The sequence below is a fragment of the Peromyscus leucopus genome, chromosome 5 (genome assembly GCF_004664715.2).
Source record: "Peromyscus leucopus breed LL Stock chromosome 5, UCI_PerLeu_2.1, whole genome shotgun sequence".
Lineage (NCBI taxonomy): Eukaryota > Metazoa > Chordata > Mammalia > Rodentia > Cricetidae > Peromyscus > Peromyscus leucopus.
Window position 1 is genome coordinate 43,837,252 of NC_051067.1, and position 17,715 is coordinate 43,854,966.

General features: G+C 38.6%; 1 protein-coding gene across 1 annotated transcript in view; it reads left to right on the top strand.

The window, feature by feature from the left end:
• Positions 1–237: 237 nt before the first annotated feature.
• LOC119088042 (POU domain, class 6, transcription factor 2-like) overlaps positions 238–17,715 on the top strand; it is a 127,269-nt gene continuing 109,791 nt past the window's right edge. The window contains exon 1 of the mRNA XM_037205922.1: positions 238–663. Coding sequence (XP_037061817.1) covers positions 498–663 — 166 coding nt within the window. The 5' untranslated portion in view covers positions 238–497. The remainder of the gene's footprint in view (positions 664–17,715) is intronic.

A 17,715-nucleotide genomic window follows, 5' to 3' on the forward strand; every position in this document is an offset into this window, starting at 1 on the left:
CCAGGGAGAAGGCTTCTTAAAATAGTCCCCGTTCCCTCCATAGGGTGCCCCTTCTAAAGAGGTGCGTTGCTGGAGTACAAACCAGCGCTTTCTTTTTTCCCCTTACTGCATTAAAGACAGACAAGGTGTAAAAACATCCTTACAAAAGCACATCCCACAATTAAAGCTGTGTTGGTTAGGCTGCTTGCAAAGAAGTTTTTTTTTTTTTCCTTCCTTTTTCCTCCGAAGCCTCCTGAATCTCTCACATGCTAGTTGAGCGTTAATAGGGTGGGGAGTAATGGAGAACTCATCGAATCTGTAATAGCTCTTCACTTGACTGCAGCCAGCAATAACAGCAGGAGCAGGCAGAGATAAGAGAGAGGAGAGAGAGGGAGAGAGAGAGAGTGTGTGTGTGTGTGTGTGTGTGGAAGAGAGAGAGGGAGAGGGAGAGAGGACACGCTCTCTAAAGCTGCCACTTTTTTCCTCCCCTTCGCTCTTTCCCCCCATCCTAGGATCCAATGATAGCCGGACAAGTCAGTAAGCCCTTGCTGTCAGTGCGGAGTGAAATGAATGCGGAGTTGAGAGGTGAGGACAAGGCTGCTACTTCAGACAGCGAGCTGAATGAGCCCCTGCTTGCGCCCGTGGAATCAAATGACAGCGAGGACACTCCCAGCAAGCTCTTCGGTAAGTCTGTCTAGGTATTTCATTTCAGTCCTACCATGTTGTCCGGAAGAGCAATCCAGCCACCACCACCCCAGCCCCCCTTTCCTCCTGCTTTTCATTCAATGTTTTTGTAAGTGCTAAAGAGGAGCTGCGCATTCTAGAGGGGCTAAGGCACCCGAGTCTATTCAGCTGGCGGGGAGGATGCCCTCCAAACTTTTTCACCAACAAGGAACTTACTTACTGTCCATTTTGACTCGTCAAGTAGTGTTGCCGTGCCCAGGTTGGAAATTATTCGAACGAAACAGAAGGAAAGACTGAAAAGAAAGAACGAAATGGTAATAATAATCAGGAAATCAGTTCCATTGCGAGAATTGGTTAACATTTATTGAATAAATATCGACTCGGTTTCGGGTTGCTTTGCAGCCTTTTGTTAAGGGGAAGGAGAGTAAAGAGTTATTATCTGTAGTCAAAAGATGAGAGAAGAGAACTGAAAATGTCAATACAAATCGCTCTGTGCCAGGTAAACAAAGGTGGCTGAAGGCATGGCTCTCGGAAACACATTTTTTCGTCACCATCTGATTGAGTATTTCTTCTTTTAAAAAGGGTCGAGGGAACAGAACAGTCTCCTACCCTTCTCCCTACCCCACTCTCTTTAATGTATTTTAGCCTCACACTAACCATGGCGACAGCCCAGGACCTTTTAGGAATCTGTTTCATAAACAAAATGAGAACAAACAGAGTGCCACTTCAGCAGAGACATCTGTCATTCAAATAGATGACAGTCTGTAAGCCAACTCCAACAACTGTGATCTCTAATCAGAAAGGGGAGCGGGCTGCTGAGGCACGTGCCGGAGTGATGGATGCCGTGAGATGTCTCTGCTGCAGAAGTACTTTATGCTTCTGAGTGACATTAGGTTTCAGAACAGTAGTCTTCCGACACACTTGCTCTTAATTATTTTCCAATGTGTCTGCCTACACACCTGTATACAACTAACCTAGTATAAACAGGCAGAGAACTGCTTGTTTCCAGATTAAAAAACAGTTCCAAGACTGAAGTTTGGAGTCAAACAACATCAATACATAAAATACTTGGTGAAGAATGCTGATTTAGTTTTAGAATAGTTTTTATTTATTTATTTAATTATTATTATTATTATTTTTTTTTGTAGAGAACAGACAGAGCTTCCTTGGCAGGTAGGTCAATAGTGCTCAGCTGCTCCCACAGAGGATAGCCCTCTACTTATAAATGTTCAGGCAAACACCAGAAGGAAATCACAGAAAGAAACTTTGTTTTGGATTTATCTTTTGGTAACATACTGAATTTTAGGTGAGAACACAACTGATTCCAGTTTTCAGACATCCTATGGTTACTTTTAGTTCAAAAGGCTATTGCTTCTGAAATCAAACCTTCACATCTAGCTTGGGAGGCTTTAGCGTTTCACTCTGAGGAAGTTTTTAGTTGTACTCGAAGTTTTTAGCTGTGTGAAAAGGCATGCCCTGAAACACTCTTTTAGTGTTTAAAAGAAACATTTTCTTTTAAGAGGTTAGTGAGAGAAGTCACATAAAATTATCAGTCACAGGAAGACAAAATCATGTGCAGTGTTCTGTGATACTGGATATACTGAGTGATGCTTTAGCTTTTCAAAAGCCACTGATCTCAACCCCAGCAAAGCAGCAGAAATTAAATCATCTGCCCCAAATGTTTCATGCATTTTTTTTTTTAAAAGTAAGAAAATTTTGCAGACTTTGGTCTGTGGCTCTAAGTTCTTTTCTGTCAGTTGAAGTGATGAGGGGGTGATTGATTGGACATCATATTTGTTTAGATTTTTCGGTGTTGAGAATTGCTTCACATTCTGTATCCCGTTGTACTATTTCTGCATGTACAGTGAAGAAAACTTTGGAAGACCCAACAGGGCCAAAGAAATTTTATTTAAAGTTCCCCCAAAACATTTTAAGTGGAATCTTTCTGTGATGTCAAAGACTAAGGAGTCAGAGTTTAACTGGAAACTCAAAGCGGACTGGGGAGGGCACTTTCCCTGCATCTTGAGATTCTCACCTTCTGAGTATATGACAGTGAGCCCAGCCAAACCCCCACACTCTGCTTGGGGTGTTTCATATTCACTAGCTTATCTTTATCCTCTAGATTACTTTATAAACACAATATGAATCTTTCCAGCTTTTTCATTAGGCAGAAAAGAAATCAATTGATTTAGCAGTCTTAAAAACTTAAGAAAAAAAAAAATGGAGGCAGCAGGAGACAGAAACCGTAGGATGTGCCCAGAGATGAGAGCACACACTCACTCGTCTTGTAAGGACGTCCTAGTTATTGGGGTGACTGGACTCTCACTTTTGAATAGTACTAAGACTCAGAATTGGAAATTTTAGTTTACACAACTGTCTAAAACTTTCTGAAGTCATCATCTTGCAGTCTTTCCAACAACTTTGGTGATAAAATTGATGATGCAGGTGTATGCTGTTTTCTATAGTATGTCAATGTTCGGGTCTCCATGTTTTGTTTGTAGACCTAGTTCTAATTGTGTTTTCATTTGATAACAGAGAACTGTGTTGTGCCTGGGTAGTCGAGCTTTTCTCCAAACCAGGGAGGGTCATTCTGCCATTTCTCTCTGAAGCCATCATGCCTCTACTTTCTATCTTGTAGATGGAGCCTGTGCTTCTTTTATGAAAGGGACAGATCAGGGCAAATCCTGTGCATTTTGGTATGTTTAGTGTCATGGAGAGACATTAGCCAACGGCAGGGGACAGGAAAGGCTTGCTTTTCCTATTGCACCTGAAATTTCAGTATAAATGGATTTCTTCAAAGCTAGTTCACCCATCTGGGTCTCACTCAAATTAGTAGTCCAGAGGACAGGCCTGTTTCCTTCACAGTACGGCATCTTCAGCCCAAAACTGCTGGAGAAAGGCTAATGCTGATGCCCTCTATGGATAAACAAAGGAAATTCTAGGAACCATTGCGCTTTTTATGCCTCTCCTTAAATTGCACCTCTGTACTTAACATCATCCAAAGGGAAACATACTGTGCAGAATGTTTCGGCGCTCTGAGCCGCTCAGAATGCTAGAAGGAGGAACAAGAAGCCATATGCCAGCCTAAGTAGAAAGTTCAGAAAAGGGCCCTTGTGTTTTATGAAGTAATTACATCAGAGGTAACATTTTGCTTAACTTGAACAGCCATGGAAACTAAAGTACACTTAAGAGAGATAAATCCACATTTCATTGAGAAACATGTGGTGAAGTAGTTCTCTGTGATATCATTAAGTGTGCATTATTTATTCTTATAAAGCCTGTAGAAAACTACCTCCATTTTCAGCTTATGAGCATATTCTCCTAAATTCTGAGCCACAGGGAACAGTGTGGATGGAGGGGGTACAGGCTTGCACGTGGGAGAATTATTAGAGAAACTGGTGCTGGGTCATATAGTGCTCTAGCTGTACGGTCAAATGAGTGATGCCACACAGGGCCAGTCACCAAATATGGGACTAGTGATGTACTGGAAACTGCACCCCAAACTAGCCTTTGGCAGACAATCTCCAAGGGAAAGGGTTGCTGTGTGTCTCCGGTGACAGTTATATTGCTCATGTCAATGTGGCGCCTCTCTTGTAGTTATGCCCATCAAGCATTCATTGTCCCACATTCAGCAAGCAGGCTGCTAAAATCCAAAAGGTAGTAACCACCGCTTGATCAGGAAAATGACTGCAGAACAGACAAAAGTAATACATATGCCTGGACAAATACCTGCATTCTCAACGGAAGAAGTGAGACCTCCGGAACAGGCCCCAGATGCGTCCTCTGTATATACTTGAGATTTGGATGGTGATTAAGAACAGTGCTTCCCCTGGGACAATTCTTATTGTTTCAAGTTAAACCCCATGATTGCTTGTATTGAAGTTCCAGCTAGGCCGAGTGGCTGTGCTAGCACTAGTGGCTTTTTTCCCTGTTGTATGTCACAACCATGAGCTGGGTGGACAGCTCAGAGCCTTGAACTGAAAGAGAAACACACCCTGTATGGACAGTGTGTGTGAAATTAAAAAAAAAAAAAAAAAAAAAAAAAACCAGAACAACAACAAAACCTGTTTGTCTCCTTTAACATTGTGTGGCTTTTTTTTTTTTCTGGCTTAGCAAAAATCATGATGATACTCTCAAGAGTGAGCCTTTTCAATATCGTTTATCTGTGAACTATTAGGAAAGGGTTGAAAGCTGGGTCAGTGATTTCTCCATGTTAGGAAAAAACACTTGTCTGTTTGTTTTCCTTTTCCTTCCACTGAGCTTTGTCCAAAAGCGTGCGCTAGAAAATTTTCTGTTTTTAAATTGCCGTCCAGTTTGACTTGATTAGAATTTATGGCCATGGAGTTATTTTCAATGACAAAAGGATAAAGGACTAAATTGTCTATCACCCCTTGAGACAGTGGTCTCTGCAGGTCAGCAGGGAGGTCACTGCAGGGCATCGTGGGGGTTGTTCTTTGGCAAGGCTGCTTCCTGCCTGTGTGTGCAAGTGGAGGCCTTCGTTATGGGGTCGCTGTCTTCATTACTTTATTTAAACGTCTCTCTCAAGGTTTCAATACCTTAGGTGCTTATAATACTCTGATAAAATATGCTGAAGCCAGTAATCAGCACATAGGGCTTAAGCCCCAGAAGGAGTTAGCTGGAAAATGATGAGGAAATTTCTCTAGAGAAATATAGTCATTTGAAATACGGAACATGCTTCTACATTTTTAAAAGTTGTTATGCTGTATCAATTGAAATTTCATATTCTTTTTTCACTAAAGGAAATGTGTTTTGCTAAAAAATTAAAATATCATATTTGTAAGTCAACTAAATAATTTGAACAATGTATTCTATGCAAAAACCATTAAACAAAAATCACTAGAAATCTGCATTTAGGTAAGTAAATGGGATGCAGGATAAAGTGTTTGCCACAGTTTCTGGTTTAATAGTCAAGCAGGCCTTTGCTCTGCTGCTCTCTGACTAGCAGAGAATGGGAATGCGTACTTAAATATTTTTCTTACATTTGAGGAAATTTGATTCTCTGAAGTAACTATTTTAAAAAGTTATTGAGAGGCTGTATGTATTTAGACAACTTCAGTGGTAATTTTCCTACCACACTATCATCACAGCATTGCACTGTAAACAAATCCACTTCAGGTAGTATTAAGATATAGCCTTTGAAATAAAAATCGATCTAGTAAGAAAGGTGCAGTGTTCCAACTTCTCACCAGATTGTTTGGCTGGAATCTGCTCATAGCTAAGCGGTACTGTCCTGGAGCACGGTGCACAACGTGTGACTGAAGATTCAGTGGGGACTTCGATGTACCTTCCCTGTCTGCTCCTCACCATGCCTGTGGTGCTCTGGTCAGGCCAGTGTTACAGAAGTTCAGCACTGCAGTGTCCAAGGATTCTGAGAGGGAATGCATCAGCCAGCCAAAACGTGGCTCTGACTTCCCCTTCCCTCTTGTATTTTGATTGCCATAGCTTACGCACTCTGTTATTGCTGTTAACCGGTTCCGTAAACAGATGAACATACACTAAGGCATATATGATCCGATTTATCTGCACTCTGTCCTTCCTTTAAATGATTCCATCTTAGCCTTTAGAATGCTTTGGTGTTTCCGCCTTAAAGGTTACCTGCATTGTAGTGGTTTTCAGTTTGTCTGGCCTTGTCTGTGTCATAATTAATGGAGAGGTACTTTCCAAGGCTCAGCCTTCAGTAGATCATCTGCTTTCTTAGTCACCTAGTTCAGTTATAGAATTGATATAATTATTTTCAAAAATGGACCAAATAAAATATTCTCCCACATGAGGGCTGAGCTTTAAGTATGTTATCACACAGTAAACACATCATTTGTGAGAGAACTGCCATCTCTTTGGCGACCTTGCTGGTCTGTGTTTTGGGATTAATAATACATCAGACATCACACATTTAAAAGGAAGTAGCTGTGAAAAGGAAGTGGGGGAGCTCAGCTCTGCTCTTGGGCTGCTCCTGATTACTCGGACCTTCCTTAGGAAAGGGAGGCAGCCTTAGGAGAAGGCATGTTTACCGAATCTGCTCCTGGCCCACTTAACTCACTTCCTGAGTTTCTTAGGCTAGAGAGAAAGATAGCAGAGTGTGGAGACCCACCTGGTGCCCTGTCAGGGGGCAATCTGTGTAACATTTCCTGCTGTCAGGTTAATAAATTTTTTAAAAATATCCAAAGGCAGAGGTAGCTATGGGAAGCTCATGGTAACCGTTGCCACTCTCCCTGGATTCCTTTCTCTTTAATATGCACCGTGGCTCTGGATTTCCTTGTTGGTCGTTTTCCTGGGTTCTGTACTTTGCTGGTATTTTTGTTCAGCTGTTTATGCTACTTGTTACTTTCAACATGTTTATCCTTGGAGATTTCTTTTGGGTTTCTCTTGGAGATCTGAATAGAGTTTGTTTTAATTTTCATGTGGCTTTCTGCAATTGGACACACATGGCATCATGCCCCATTCAATCCAGATGAAGTTTTAAAACCATCCAGGACTGAACTTATTTGGGGGAATACCTTCAAGTAATGGTTTCATTAAAAATCCATTCATGAAGGAATGTTTAGGTCTCAGTAGTAAGCAGGCATGAGGTGATGTCTGGTTAATAACATGTGGATCAACTCTTAATCTGTAAGTGTAAACTCCAATCTTCTGATTGCCAGAGTTAGGTTTCATAAAACTAAGAAAATGAGTAGTTTTGTTTAGAGATTTACTCAGTGTTATGCCCTGACCGATGAGAGAGATTATGCCTTTTTTTAGTGATTTCAGGGGTCAGAAAAATATTACACTAAAATCTCTTTTCATTAAAGAAAGTTTGCCCTCAGAGAAATGGAAATTAACTTGGTTTTATAAGTATTCAAAGACAAAATTCCAACACTACCACTTGATATGCATGGTTCACAGGATCTCTAAAGCAGTGACTAGTTTACTTATTTTATTTTTTCCTAGTATATTATATGCGTGTCTATGCGTTATTTCAGAAAAAATCCCCTTCCAACTTCCTCAGATTCTGTCCTTTGTTTCAGTGTGATTACTGTTGAACATATAATAAGAATATGCTATGTATTTTACACTAAAATGTGAGCCATCTGAAACTAACACCATTTAAGTACTTTTATTGGAGAACTGTACTACCATCAAAACTGCTTAAAGGGGGGAAGTGATCTGATTGCAATACTAAGAATGGAGAAAATAATGAACACATACATTAACTTTCAAAGTTCTTTGTGCTATGAGAAATAAGACTCTATCATGAAAGCTGCATTTATTAAGATGGTTAAAACCCTGTTAAGAAAATAACTCCGATAAAACTCATTGGTTTGCCCTGAGAATGAGGTAAGCTGTAAAGGTGTTTTTCAGGAAACCTGTGTTCCAATGTTAGACTGAGGGATTCATCAGTTTAATAAGTCTCTCCTCATGTGTCTTTTGGTATTAGCATTTTCTTATACTCTTCTATAAAATACTTACCTATAAAGTGTTTTTCTCTATTGAAATACTTCCCAGACATTTTTGTTTACTACTTTTAATTTTGTTCAACTAAAGAAGAAGGAGAATGATCCAATTGTGACAAAAGTTTGTTAAAGTTGTGTCCATCTAAAGCATGCTGGGTGTTTTCCTCTTGATTTTCATATACATCCACATACTGCTTCACATTGTCCACCAAGTTATAGTTCTATGTATTTTATGTCATAAAGTCGATAAAAGCTAATTTATAATACTTATCATTCTTTTAGCTTGTATCATTCATGCACCATTTGAATATACTTCTGCATGTTAAAATAGTAGATCTTACATAAATTGGATCAAACTTAAGTTTTCCAATAAAAGACTACTAAGCATACTGCTTTGGGCCCTCTTGGGCTGTAATCCAGTTCCAGTTTCCTCCTGATCCTGGTTGTCAAGTAGCAGAGGAGACAATGGGATTCCCCAGAAATTGTGCAGTTTAATTCAGTAAAGCAATTTGAGAGATCTACATAGTTTTCTGTATAAAGAACATCTGTGCTTTTAAAACACAACCCACCTAAGCTCAGATTATGCTTATGTTTAAATTATAGAAACTTAGACATATATCAACTTGTAGATATACATCTATCATAACATACCTGTTTATCATTATTTTAATCAGTAAAGGGCAATTTGTTCAATAGTAAGTGAAGTGTTTGGTTACACAGTTCTGCAAGAATTCCATGTGCCTGAATAAACATTTATGTAGGCATGTGTTGAGCTATGTGGATTTGTGATACACAAGAAATAATTGCCATTTTAATAATTTGCTATTGAGATAATGTGGTAAAACTCATCTTCGTTTGCAGGTTTTGATGGCCACATGTGGTGATTTTTCTCTCAGTACTGGTATAGCGAGATTTACTTTTGTACATTAATGGTTTTGAGTAATGCATTGAAGACAAGAATCACCCCTGTCAGAGGAGAAGAAAGGCTAAAGGATTAGTTTGGTTTAAAAATGCAAACATTTGAAGCTGTTTAAAAAGCATGAAAGTATTACTGCAGAGTCACTTATTGCCAAAATCAACCAAGGGTAGAAGAGAATAAAAAATCAAATAGGAAAACATGTACCCTTGTATTTAATTATGAATGTATGGAACAGGAGGGGAGGGGTGAACTTCACTTTGTTAGAGCTGGCAACTTTTATTCCCAACACATCCATTTCATTTGCCAAAATTTCAGATACATAGAAATGTATAAAGAAGGAAACAATATGCAAAGGAAGCTGAATGAAGGACACTTTATAGAAAACTAACATTTCAATGACTCCATCTGATGCTGTCAATAGACTGCAGTGTAATCAGTGAACGATTGATAGGCAGGGCAAGAGTCCTCTGTTCCTGTGACAGGACTTTCACAGAGAAAATATACATCTGTGTTTGAGTGTTCCATGGCTCATTTTGTCCAGAGTCTTGAGATTAGTTGAATTTTAAACTAACTTAAGGAATTACCCAAAAACTCAGGTAGACTGGTCTACGCTTTAGTTTGAAATGTTAAGTTCCTAATGAGCCACCTGGAATCTACAAGGAACCAGAAAATTCTTTAAAAAGTTATGTATCGTTCTTTGAAGGGCTTAATGTCTGCAACTGACTGCTTTAAATAAAAATAAAAAGGAGAAGGAAATAGTGAGCTGGGAGCTTGTGGAGAGCCTTGAGATGGGTGGGACAGCTTAGAAATGGAGACACGAGTCTTGTGATCGGCAGTGTATCAATATGGCTCTATAATGACATAATAACCCGAACCCTGTAGCGGTTTATGGTTCTTTTGAGAATTCTTATGGATTCTTAGAGTGAGAGAGCTCTGAGAAAAGATCTTGAAAGCTTTCACGAAATCTGGCTGTGTGACAGGGAACTACGATGACGGTGATTTAGCTGCTGAGGAATCCCATCGACCAGGAACATCATTAAATTTTTAAGGTAAAACAAACCACAGAGCAATTGGTAGATATGAAGGGTACGGAGTGCCCAAAGTGACCACGGGAATTAGAAAGTGAAGGTTCTGAGATGAGAGGCGAAATGCAGTGAGCCCACTGTCGACCTCAATGTCCTGCTTAAAAAAAAAAAAAGCGTTCTGTGTATGCAGTGTTCTGAACACTGGAAGCACATTGGGTATCTGTGTGTGTGTGTGTGTGTGTGTGTGTGTGTGTGTGTGTGTGTGTGTGTGTATTTCCTTCATGGACTCTGTCAGAATTGATTGCTGCTCTTTCATTTTCCCTGGCTATTTTTAGTCAATGATAAATAAAGAACCAGAATTGTGAATCTGGCACCAGTGAGATATCACACCAGAAACAGCAGGGAAGAGCCAAGATGAATAACTTTACATCAGTGGATGAGCACAGACCTCAGGCCACTTAACATTTGTAATACTGCTAATTTCTATGGGCTTTTTAAAATACACTTCCACATGAGCTCTCAAAACCCATAAAAGTGTGGCATGTAAAGTAAATTGTTTGTCACTTGCTGTCGGCCTGCCATATTTATTGTCAGGAGAAATGGACATTAGTTGGAAAAGCAGTTGTTAAAGGCCAAACAATTTTTAAAGATGGCAAAGCTGTGCGAGGGCTTTCCTTTTTCTAACAATGAGCCACCCCTTCAGACATCAAAAGACAAGATAATAAGACACTTCAAGCGCAATTCAAGATTATATTCAACATCTAAAGGCTCATCTCTTGTCAGTTTGCATTTACCCTCCGAGGGATGGAGCGCTTCTATCATCTTGCTGTCAAGAGGAGTCTGGGAGAAGAAGCAAGGGCTCTTATTTCACACACTTAGGGTTTTTATTTTTTTATTTTTTTTTATCAAATAGCCCACACTCACTTGGATTCAGTCAAAATGGGGGGATAATTCCAGGAAGGTCATAACAAGTACAAAAATCTCATATTGATTTGTATGATTAGAAGGCATTAGAATCACCCGCTCATGCCAGGTTCTGAGGTTGTGGCAGTTATTTGGTCCAACACTTTTGCAATCTGGAAAAAAAAAAGATGACTAAAATTTTAAAAGTAGATAACTGAAAGCTTAAATTGTCTTAATGTACTGTGTCTGAACATTTAGCAAAGGAACATAAAAATAATGTAATGCTTTAACTTCATAATCTTGTCAATTAGCTTGTTCTTCATGGAATACTGCATGCAATGTACACAGAAAATAGCATGCTCCTGTTTACCAGCCCAAAGATATACTTTTGTCAAATTATTTTTAAATACTTTCAAAAATTGATTCCATATATTTAATATGTAGATAACAGGTGATGACATTTTCAGTATAAATTTAATTACAAGGCTGTTTTGGAATGATTAGCAATGCTTTGTAAACGTTTTACACTCTGAAATGATAACACTGTTACATTTGTCATTTCATGCCATCCTTTCCAGAGATGTTGCTAATAATAATAGCAGAGTTATTATGATTATTCTCTACCAAAATAAATCACACTCGTTCTTTTGCTCTCTGAGAGTCACATAGCCACACAGAGAAACATTCTAGGCCTTTTGTTTCTTTGGTTTTGTTTTGGGTGTTGGTAAGGACACACTTACAGAAGTTAGAAGAACCACATTTTCTTCTCAAAATAAAACAATTGATGAAAATAAAACCATGATATCCTGGGATTGTTTCTATATTGAGTCTTTGAAATTACTTTTCTTAGGAATTTTCATCATCTCTCTGTGTCTCTGCTTCTGATATTTCTCTTCCTCACTGTGGAATGTTTTGAGACTGGCTTTCTTCTTCTATACTATATTCTCACATCAACGCAAAGCAAGTTTCTCCCCCCCACTCCGTGTGTGTGTGTGTGTGTGTGTGTGTGTGTGTGTGTGTGTGTGCACGCGCACGCACATATGTCACAGTGTCGTTACAGCGTGTGACAGAAGTGGCTACCTGATGCTGCCATATTTGTTCTATCATTCTATACTGTACAGTTTATGCATTAAACATTCAGCAATGAATTACTTACCTCAGTAAACATGCACCAAGTGCCTTCTCTGTGGCAGGTATGTGGCTGAGTGCCAGAGAGGATATAGAGAATACAGCGGGTAGTAGGAGTAACCCAGTTCAACATCAGGACACGTATCCGTATGTAGAAATGAATAAAGCATGGTTGAATGGTCCACATTTCTGGTATTTCTTTAGGAAGTATTGATCTTCAAATTTGTACATTTCAGAAGTTATTAATTGGTCAGAAGCCTCAATGTTGAGAAAAATTACTATCTCCAAAGTATTGGGAAAGAAAAGAAAGCATTTTTATGAGACTCACAGCAAAGTACATTGGTAATGTTTTGCTATAGTGTTTGGGGCATATATGTAAAAAAATTCTGCTTTTTTCCTGAGCTTCTTAGTTGTGTCCAAAGGGGAAAAAACTAGAATTACATTTTCCTAACTTTTTTTCCCTACCTCTTTTCTCTTTCCTAGATTATTGTCACTTATCACTTAACACAATGCTTAAGGCTGTTGAGTCCAGACTTGAGTTTAGGTTTGACCTGGCCCTGCCACTTAGTAGTGACCTCAGCAGCATCCATGACACACTTAAATTTCTCCTTTTTCATCTCTAATTAGAAGGTCTGATGACACTTACTTCACAGGGCAGTGCTGGTGTTAAAATGATTGACATGTATAGAGGTTTGTAGAGTTTCCAGCATGTAAATACCACAATTAGTTAAACTGAAATTGAATTCACCATTTTCAGAAAGCAATTGATTAATTTTTTAGATTTAGATGTGATAAAAAAAACCCAACAACAACAGTTCTGAGACAGTTGGAATGATCTGTACCTCCTCATGAAGAAGCATCAGTTCTCAGAGATCTCTGGGCCATAGGGGTGTTCTAGGGGTCTTTTTCTCATGATGACAATACCTCTTCCTCATTCAGATACATTAACAGTTGCTTTTTCCAAAAACTCATTCAGGAAGAAATCTATAAATGCATGCTAGAAGATTCTATAGAAGACTATAATCCACTGCCTGCATCTTGTAGAGCATATGGGTGAGGGTGGAAGGGTGGGAAGGGACAGTTTTTATGTATACATAATTATCCTGTTCTAAATTTAAAATGTGGGAGACTATAATTCCTTCATATAATTGGAATCTTTAAAATAATGTTGGTGTTGAGAAATAATATGTAATGAGAAGCTTATGGAAGGAGATAACACTTTTCTAGCTGGTGGTTTGGTCTCATACCCCAGTAGCTGTCTGCATTTGTATGGAATTGTAACTTTATCTCCAAGCAAACTTGCAAGCTTTTCAGCCAAGCACCAATTTTTCTCTGTCTTGAACACATTTTTGCCCAAATCAGGGATATAGCATTTGTCCTTAGTGAAGTGTTCTGAGGTCTTTCGTAGACAAAGGAATTTGTGTTCGTAGTGTGCCAACTTTTCTTTCTATAACACAAAAGTTAAACTAACAGGCTGGTAAGTGAGGAAGATTAGGACAATATTAAACACTGATTATGAAGATTATGTAAGGAAGAGCTATTCCTATACAGAGGAATGTTTAGTTAATTTGAGTCCCTTTTCTCTGGTAAAAGAGTGTTTTTCTGAGCCTGAGAATGGACATTTACCCCGATGACAGCTCCTAAAAGAGTTTGAAGCAGATTTAATGATCTGACAAGATCATTAAATCTTCAAGAGCAAACTTTTGGAATTTTATTTTAAAAACAACAAACCAAAAGTAAGATGGAGTCTTAATAAGAGCTATTGTTGCAAGACTTGAATATGGTTGTTGGAAGCCATATTTGAGGGAAGAAGCATCACTGCCTTTCTGAGAATGAACATTTAGTTTGAGAGGATGAAAACTTAGTTCCCTTTATGAACACAAAATGGCCAGGGTAAGAAGGTTCTCTTGTTGTTGTTTCCATGGCAACATGTTTTAATTACATATTCATACCACATACACATTTCTTAAAAATTATTGAAACTTTCAGATCAATTTATTTGCATATATGTGAACTACTCTCTGTGTGTGTGTATGAGACAGATAACACATGCTTTCATATTGAATTAATGTACATAATCATGTTAATATCAAGTAAAACAGACAAAGCTTTCTCTCTCTCTTACTCTCTCTTTGGAGACAGAGTTTCACATATTTCAGACTAGCCTTGAACTCACTAAATAGCCAAGAGTAATCCCAAATTAAACTTCATTTTTAAATTTTATGTATTATTATTATTGTGTGTGTTAGCATGAAAGGGCAGAGTTTTTATACACAACATATTTGTTGAGGGCAGAGGACAGCTTTTGAGAGTTGGGTATCTCCTACCATGGGATGTGGTGATAGAACTCAGGGCATCAGGCTTCAGAAGGAGCAAATGTTTCAATCTATTAAGCTATCTTGCCAGCCCAAATTTCTTTCTTAACTACTTCAATCTAAATGTCAACCCTAAGAAGAAACAAACAAAAAATTTTCTCTGCCTTTATAGTCTATGAAGGCTCCTAAAATGCCTTCCTTCAAGATCCTTGAAACTGATGGTCTTTAACATCCCTCGGGAAGAGCAGACTGGGAGAGTTGTGCCGGAGTAGGGAGATGTTGGTTAAAGAGTAGAGAGTTTCAATTGGGATAGACATGCTTCTGTGCACAGCGATAGCTCTGGTTAATAATGTATCATATGTTTGAAAGTTGTCCAAACAGTAGATGTTTAATGTTCTTCACATTGAAACATAAATAAAGTGGCAGGTGTATTAGTGAGCCCAATTAATCCTTGCAGATTGTACACTCTTGTCAAACATCACATGCACCTTGTAAATTTATACAACTATTATTTATCAATTAAAAAGAAGATATTAAGAGGCAGAAGAATTATCTCAGTGGTTAAGAGTGCTGGCTGCTCTAACAGAGGACCTGAGTTTGGTTCTGGGCACTGACATGGTGTTTACTACCATTTGCAACTCTGTTTTCATAGAATCTGATACCCTCTCTTGCCCTCCATGGGCACCAGGCATGCATGTGGTAGTCATACATGCATACAGGGAAAACACTCATGCACATAAATCTAAAATAGTTTAGAGAATAAAACCTTTAACTGTATCTTATCTTCACTTAAAGCATTACGACATGTTTGTTCACTGCAGGGCTTTCTTTAATATTTCTTGTGGATAAAACAATAGTTTTATACCTTTTTTTCAAAGAACACCATGGTCCCACTTGTCCAGTCCTTTAGAGATGCATCTTTTCCTATCAGGTATCATCATTTAAGAGAAAAATCTATAGAATCTATAGTGGGATATTCTTAGCTAATGTCACACCACTTCAGTGAAGTAAAAGGGGCCAGATGTACATAAGCATTTAATATTCTTCAATTGTTGTCTATGTTAAACTTATTGCAACATTTTTTTTCCAAAAAGTAATATTTATTGAATATTCCCCAGCCTACTCTCTTTCCTTTCTGATGGTCAAAATATTTTGATCAAGCTTCTTGGTTTTTTCCACACTGCAGCTCATCCTGCCTTCCCTTGTGTTACGGCTGCTCTCTCATTTTTTCCCACTTCTTTTACAGTCACTCTCAGTGTTTGCCTGGTATTATAATGACTTGTGCATTTGTCTGCCTCCCTTGCTGGGTAGCAAGCCCCTAGAGGAGAGATAATAGATATTGCATATATTAAGTACCAGATAAATGTTTTTTTGAATTGAACCACTTCTGAATTGGATGTTTCTGGACATCATCCACACTTGGTAAATACTTACTGAATATTAAGGGAAAATAGACTCTACCCACAGGAGTCTACTATCCTACCTAGGGACACGAGGAAGAGATAGGAGGTCAAAGAAAATGACAAAGCCAAGATAAAGAAATGAGTGTCCACATGTCAACAATTATTTATTTAGTACATTTGTGAAAGCATTGTACTAGGTTTACATAAAAGAGTGGTAACTAAGACAGAATTTGTCCCTGTCCTCATAGATTTTACAGATAATAAACAATGGAAGTACCAAGTAATGCTTGTCTAGAAATTTAATAACTTACTATTTTAAGAAATGACCTGAAAGAAAGGGGGGTATGTTATAGGAATGAATAATGGGAGCAGAGGCATAGAATCATTTGTGGGAACAGCTTTGCTAAAGAGCCTCGAAGGGACAATATGTAGATACCATTTGGAAAATCACTTCTCTCCTTTTATAGGATGATCACACACAATGTCCTTATTCCCCTAAATGAAGAGAAGTATGACCCCCAAAGTAGTCAAAGTTGGAGGGTAATTCTTGAGTTGAATAACCTAAGAGCTACAAAACTGTTAGCGTGGGTCTAGATGGTAGTGCCTCAAGGGATATAAATCGAATATCAGAAGTTAACATTATATATTGCTATGCTGACTCTCCAAATTAGTAGCTCACATAGGGACATTTATTGTGCTCATACACCCTCGTCTTGGATGGATTTATAATAGACAGTGGGCTTCTGTCTCACTTAGTGTTATCTGATGGAATCCAATGGGCAGGTGTGGGTAGAACAATCTGAAGGCTGATTTTCTCAATTCCTGATGGTTGTGGCTGGAGCCTGGCTGGAACTTTAGCTGGAATCATTAGCCAGAGTGCCTCCTGGGCTTCTCCCTGTGAGCTGGGCTTCCTTATAGTGTTGTGGCTGGGTTCCCAGAGAAAGCACTGATTAAGAGAGGACAGGGAAAGAGAAGCCGGAACTAAGAGGAATCGGCAGGTGGAATCTAACATTCCTGAGCTAGCTCCAGTTTTCTAACCTGGCCTTGGAAGCCAACAGCATCACTTGCACTATTACTTTCTATTCATTTGAATCAAGTCATTAAGGCAGATTAGGGTGAAGACACACATATACACATACACAGAGAGACACACGACACACAGAGAGAGACAGGGACACAGAGACAGAAAACAGAGACACACAGAGAGGCAGAGATAGAGACAGATGGAGAGAGAGAGAGAGAGAGAGAGAGAGAGAGAGAGAGAGAGAGAGAGAGAGAGAGAGAATGAGAATTATATACTTTGTCAGGAATGGTGTCACATTTATAGATGAATTTTGAAACCATTACAAAGTTCCTCTCACTTCTGTACATCCATTTCTTTTCCCTTTGAAAAACTAAACTACATAAATGCACTTGGGAGGCAATGCCCTACTACCAGTTAACAAATATTGTAATGTGTCTGAGTATGTTGTTTGAGACAAGGTTAATGGGGATGCTGTCTATATCATTCACTGAGGACAGCTTAATACATTTTTTTAATAGTTGTGTTTAGTTCTGCTGAAGGTTAACTTTCTTTTTACCACTTTTATTTTCTTTGGAATGATTAAGGAGCATACTTTAGATTTTGGAAACTGGGCCTCTACTCTATAAACATGAAAAAATAAAAGCAGTGTGGTGTTAAGAGTCAGGGGCAGATGGAAGATAGATTCTGGGAGCCCACTATGGCCACACTTATGACAGACCATTGGTTATAGCAAATGAAAATAGATTTCCCAAACCTAACATATTAAGTTCAATACATTTCTCTTCAGTAATAACTGACAGAAATTTAAGTTATAATATACCATCTCTGAGCCTTTATATCCGCCACTGGACAGTCTAAAGAAGAATGGGTCAGTAAGAGAGAAAGTT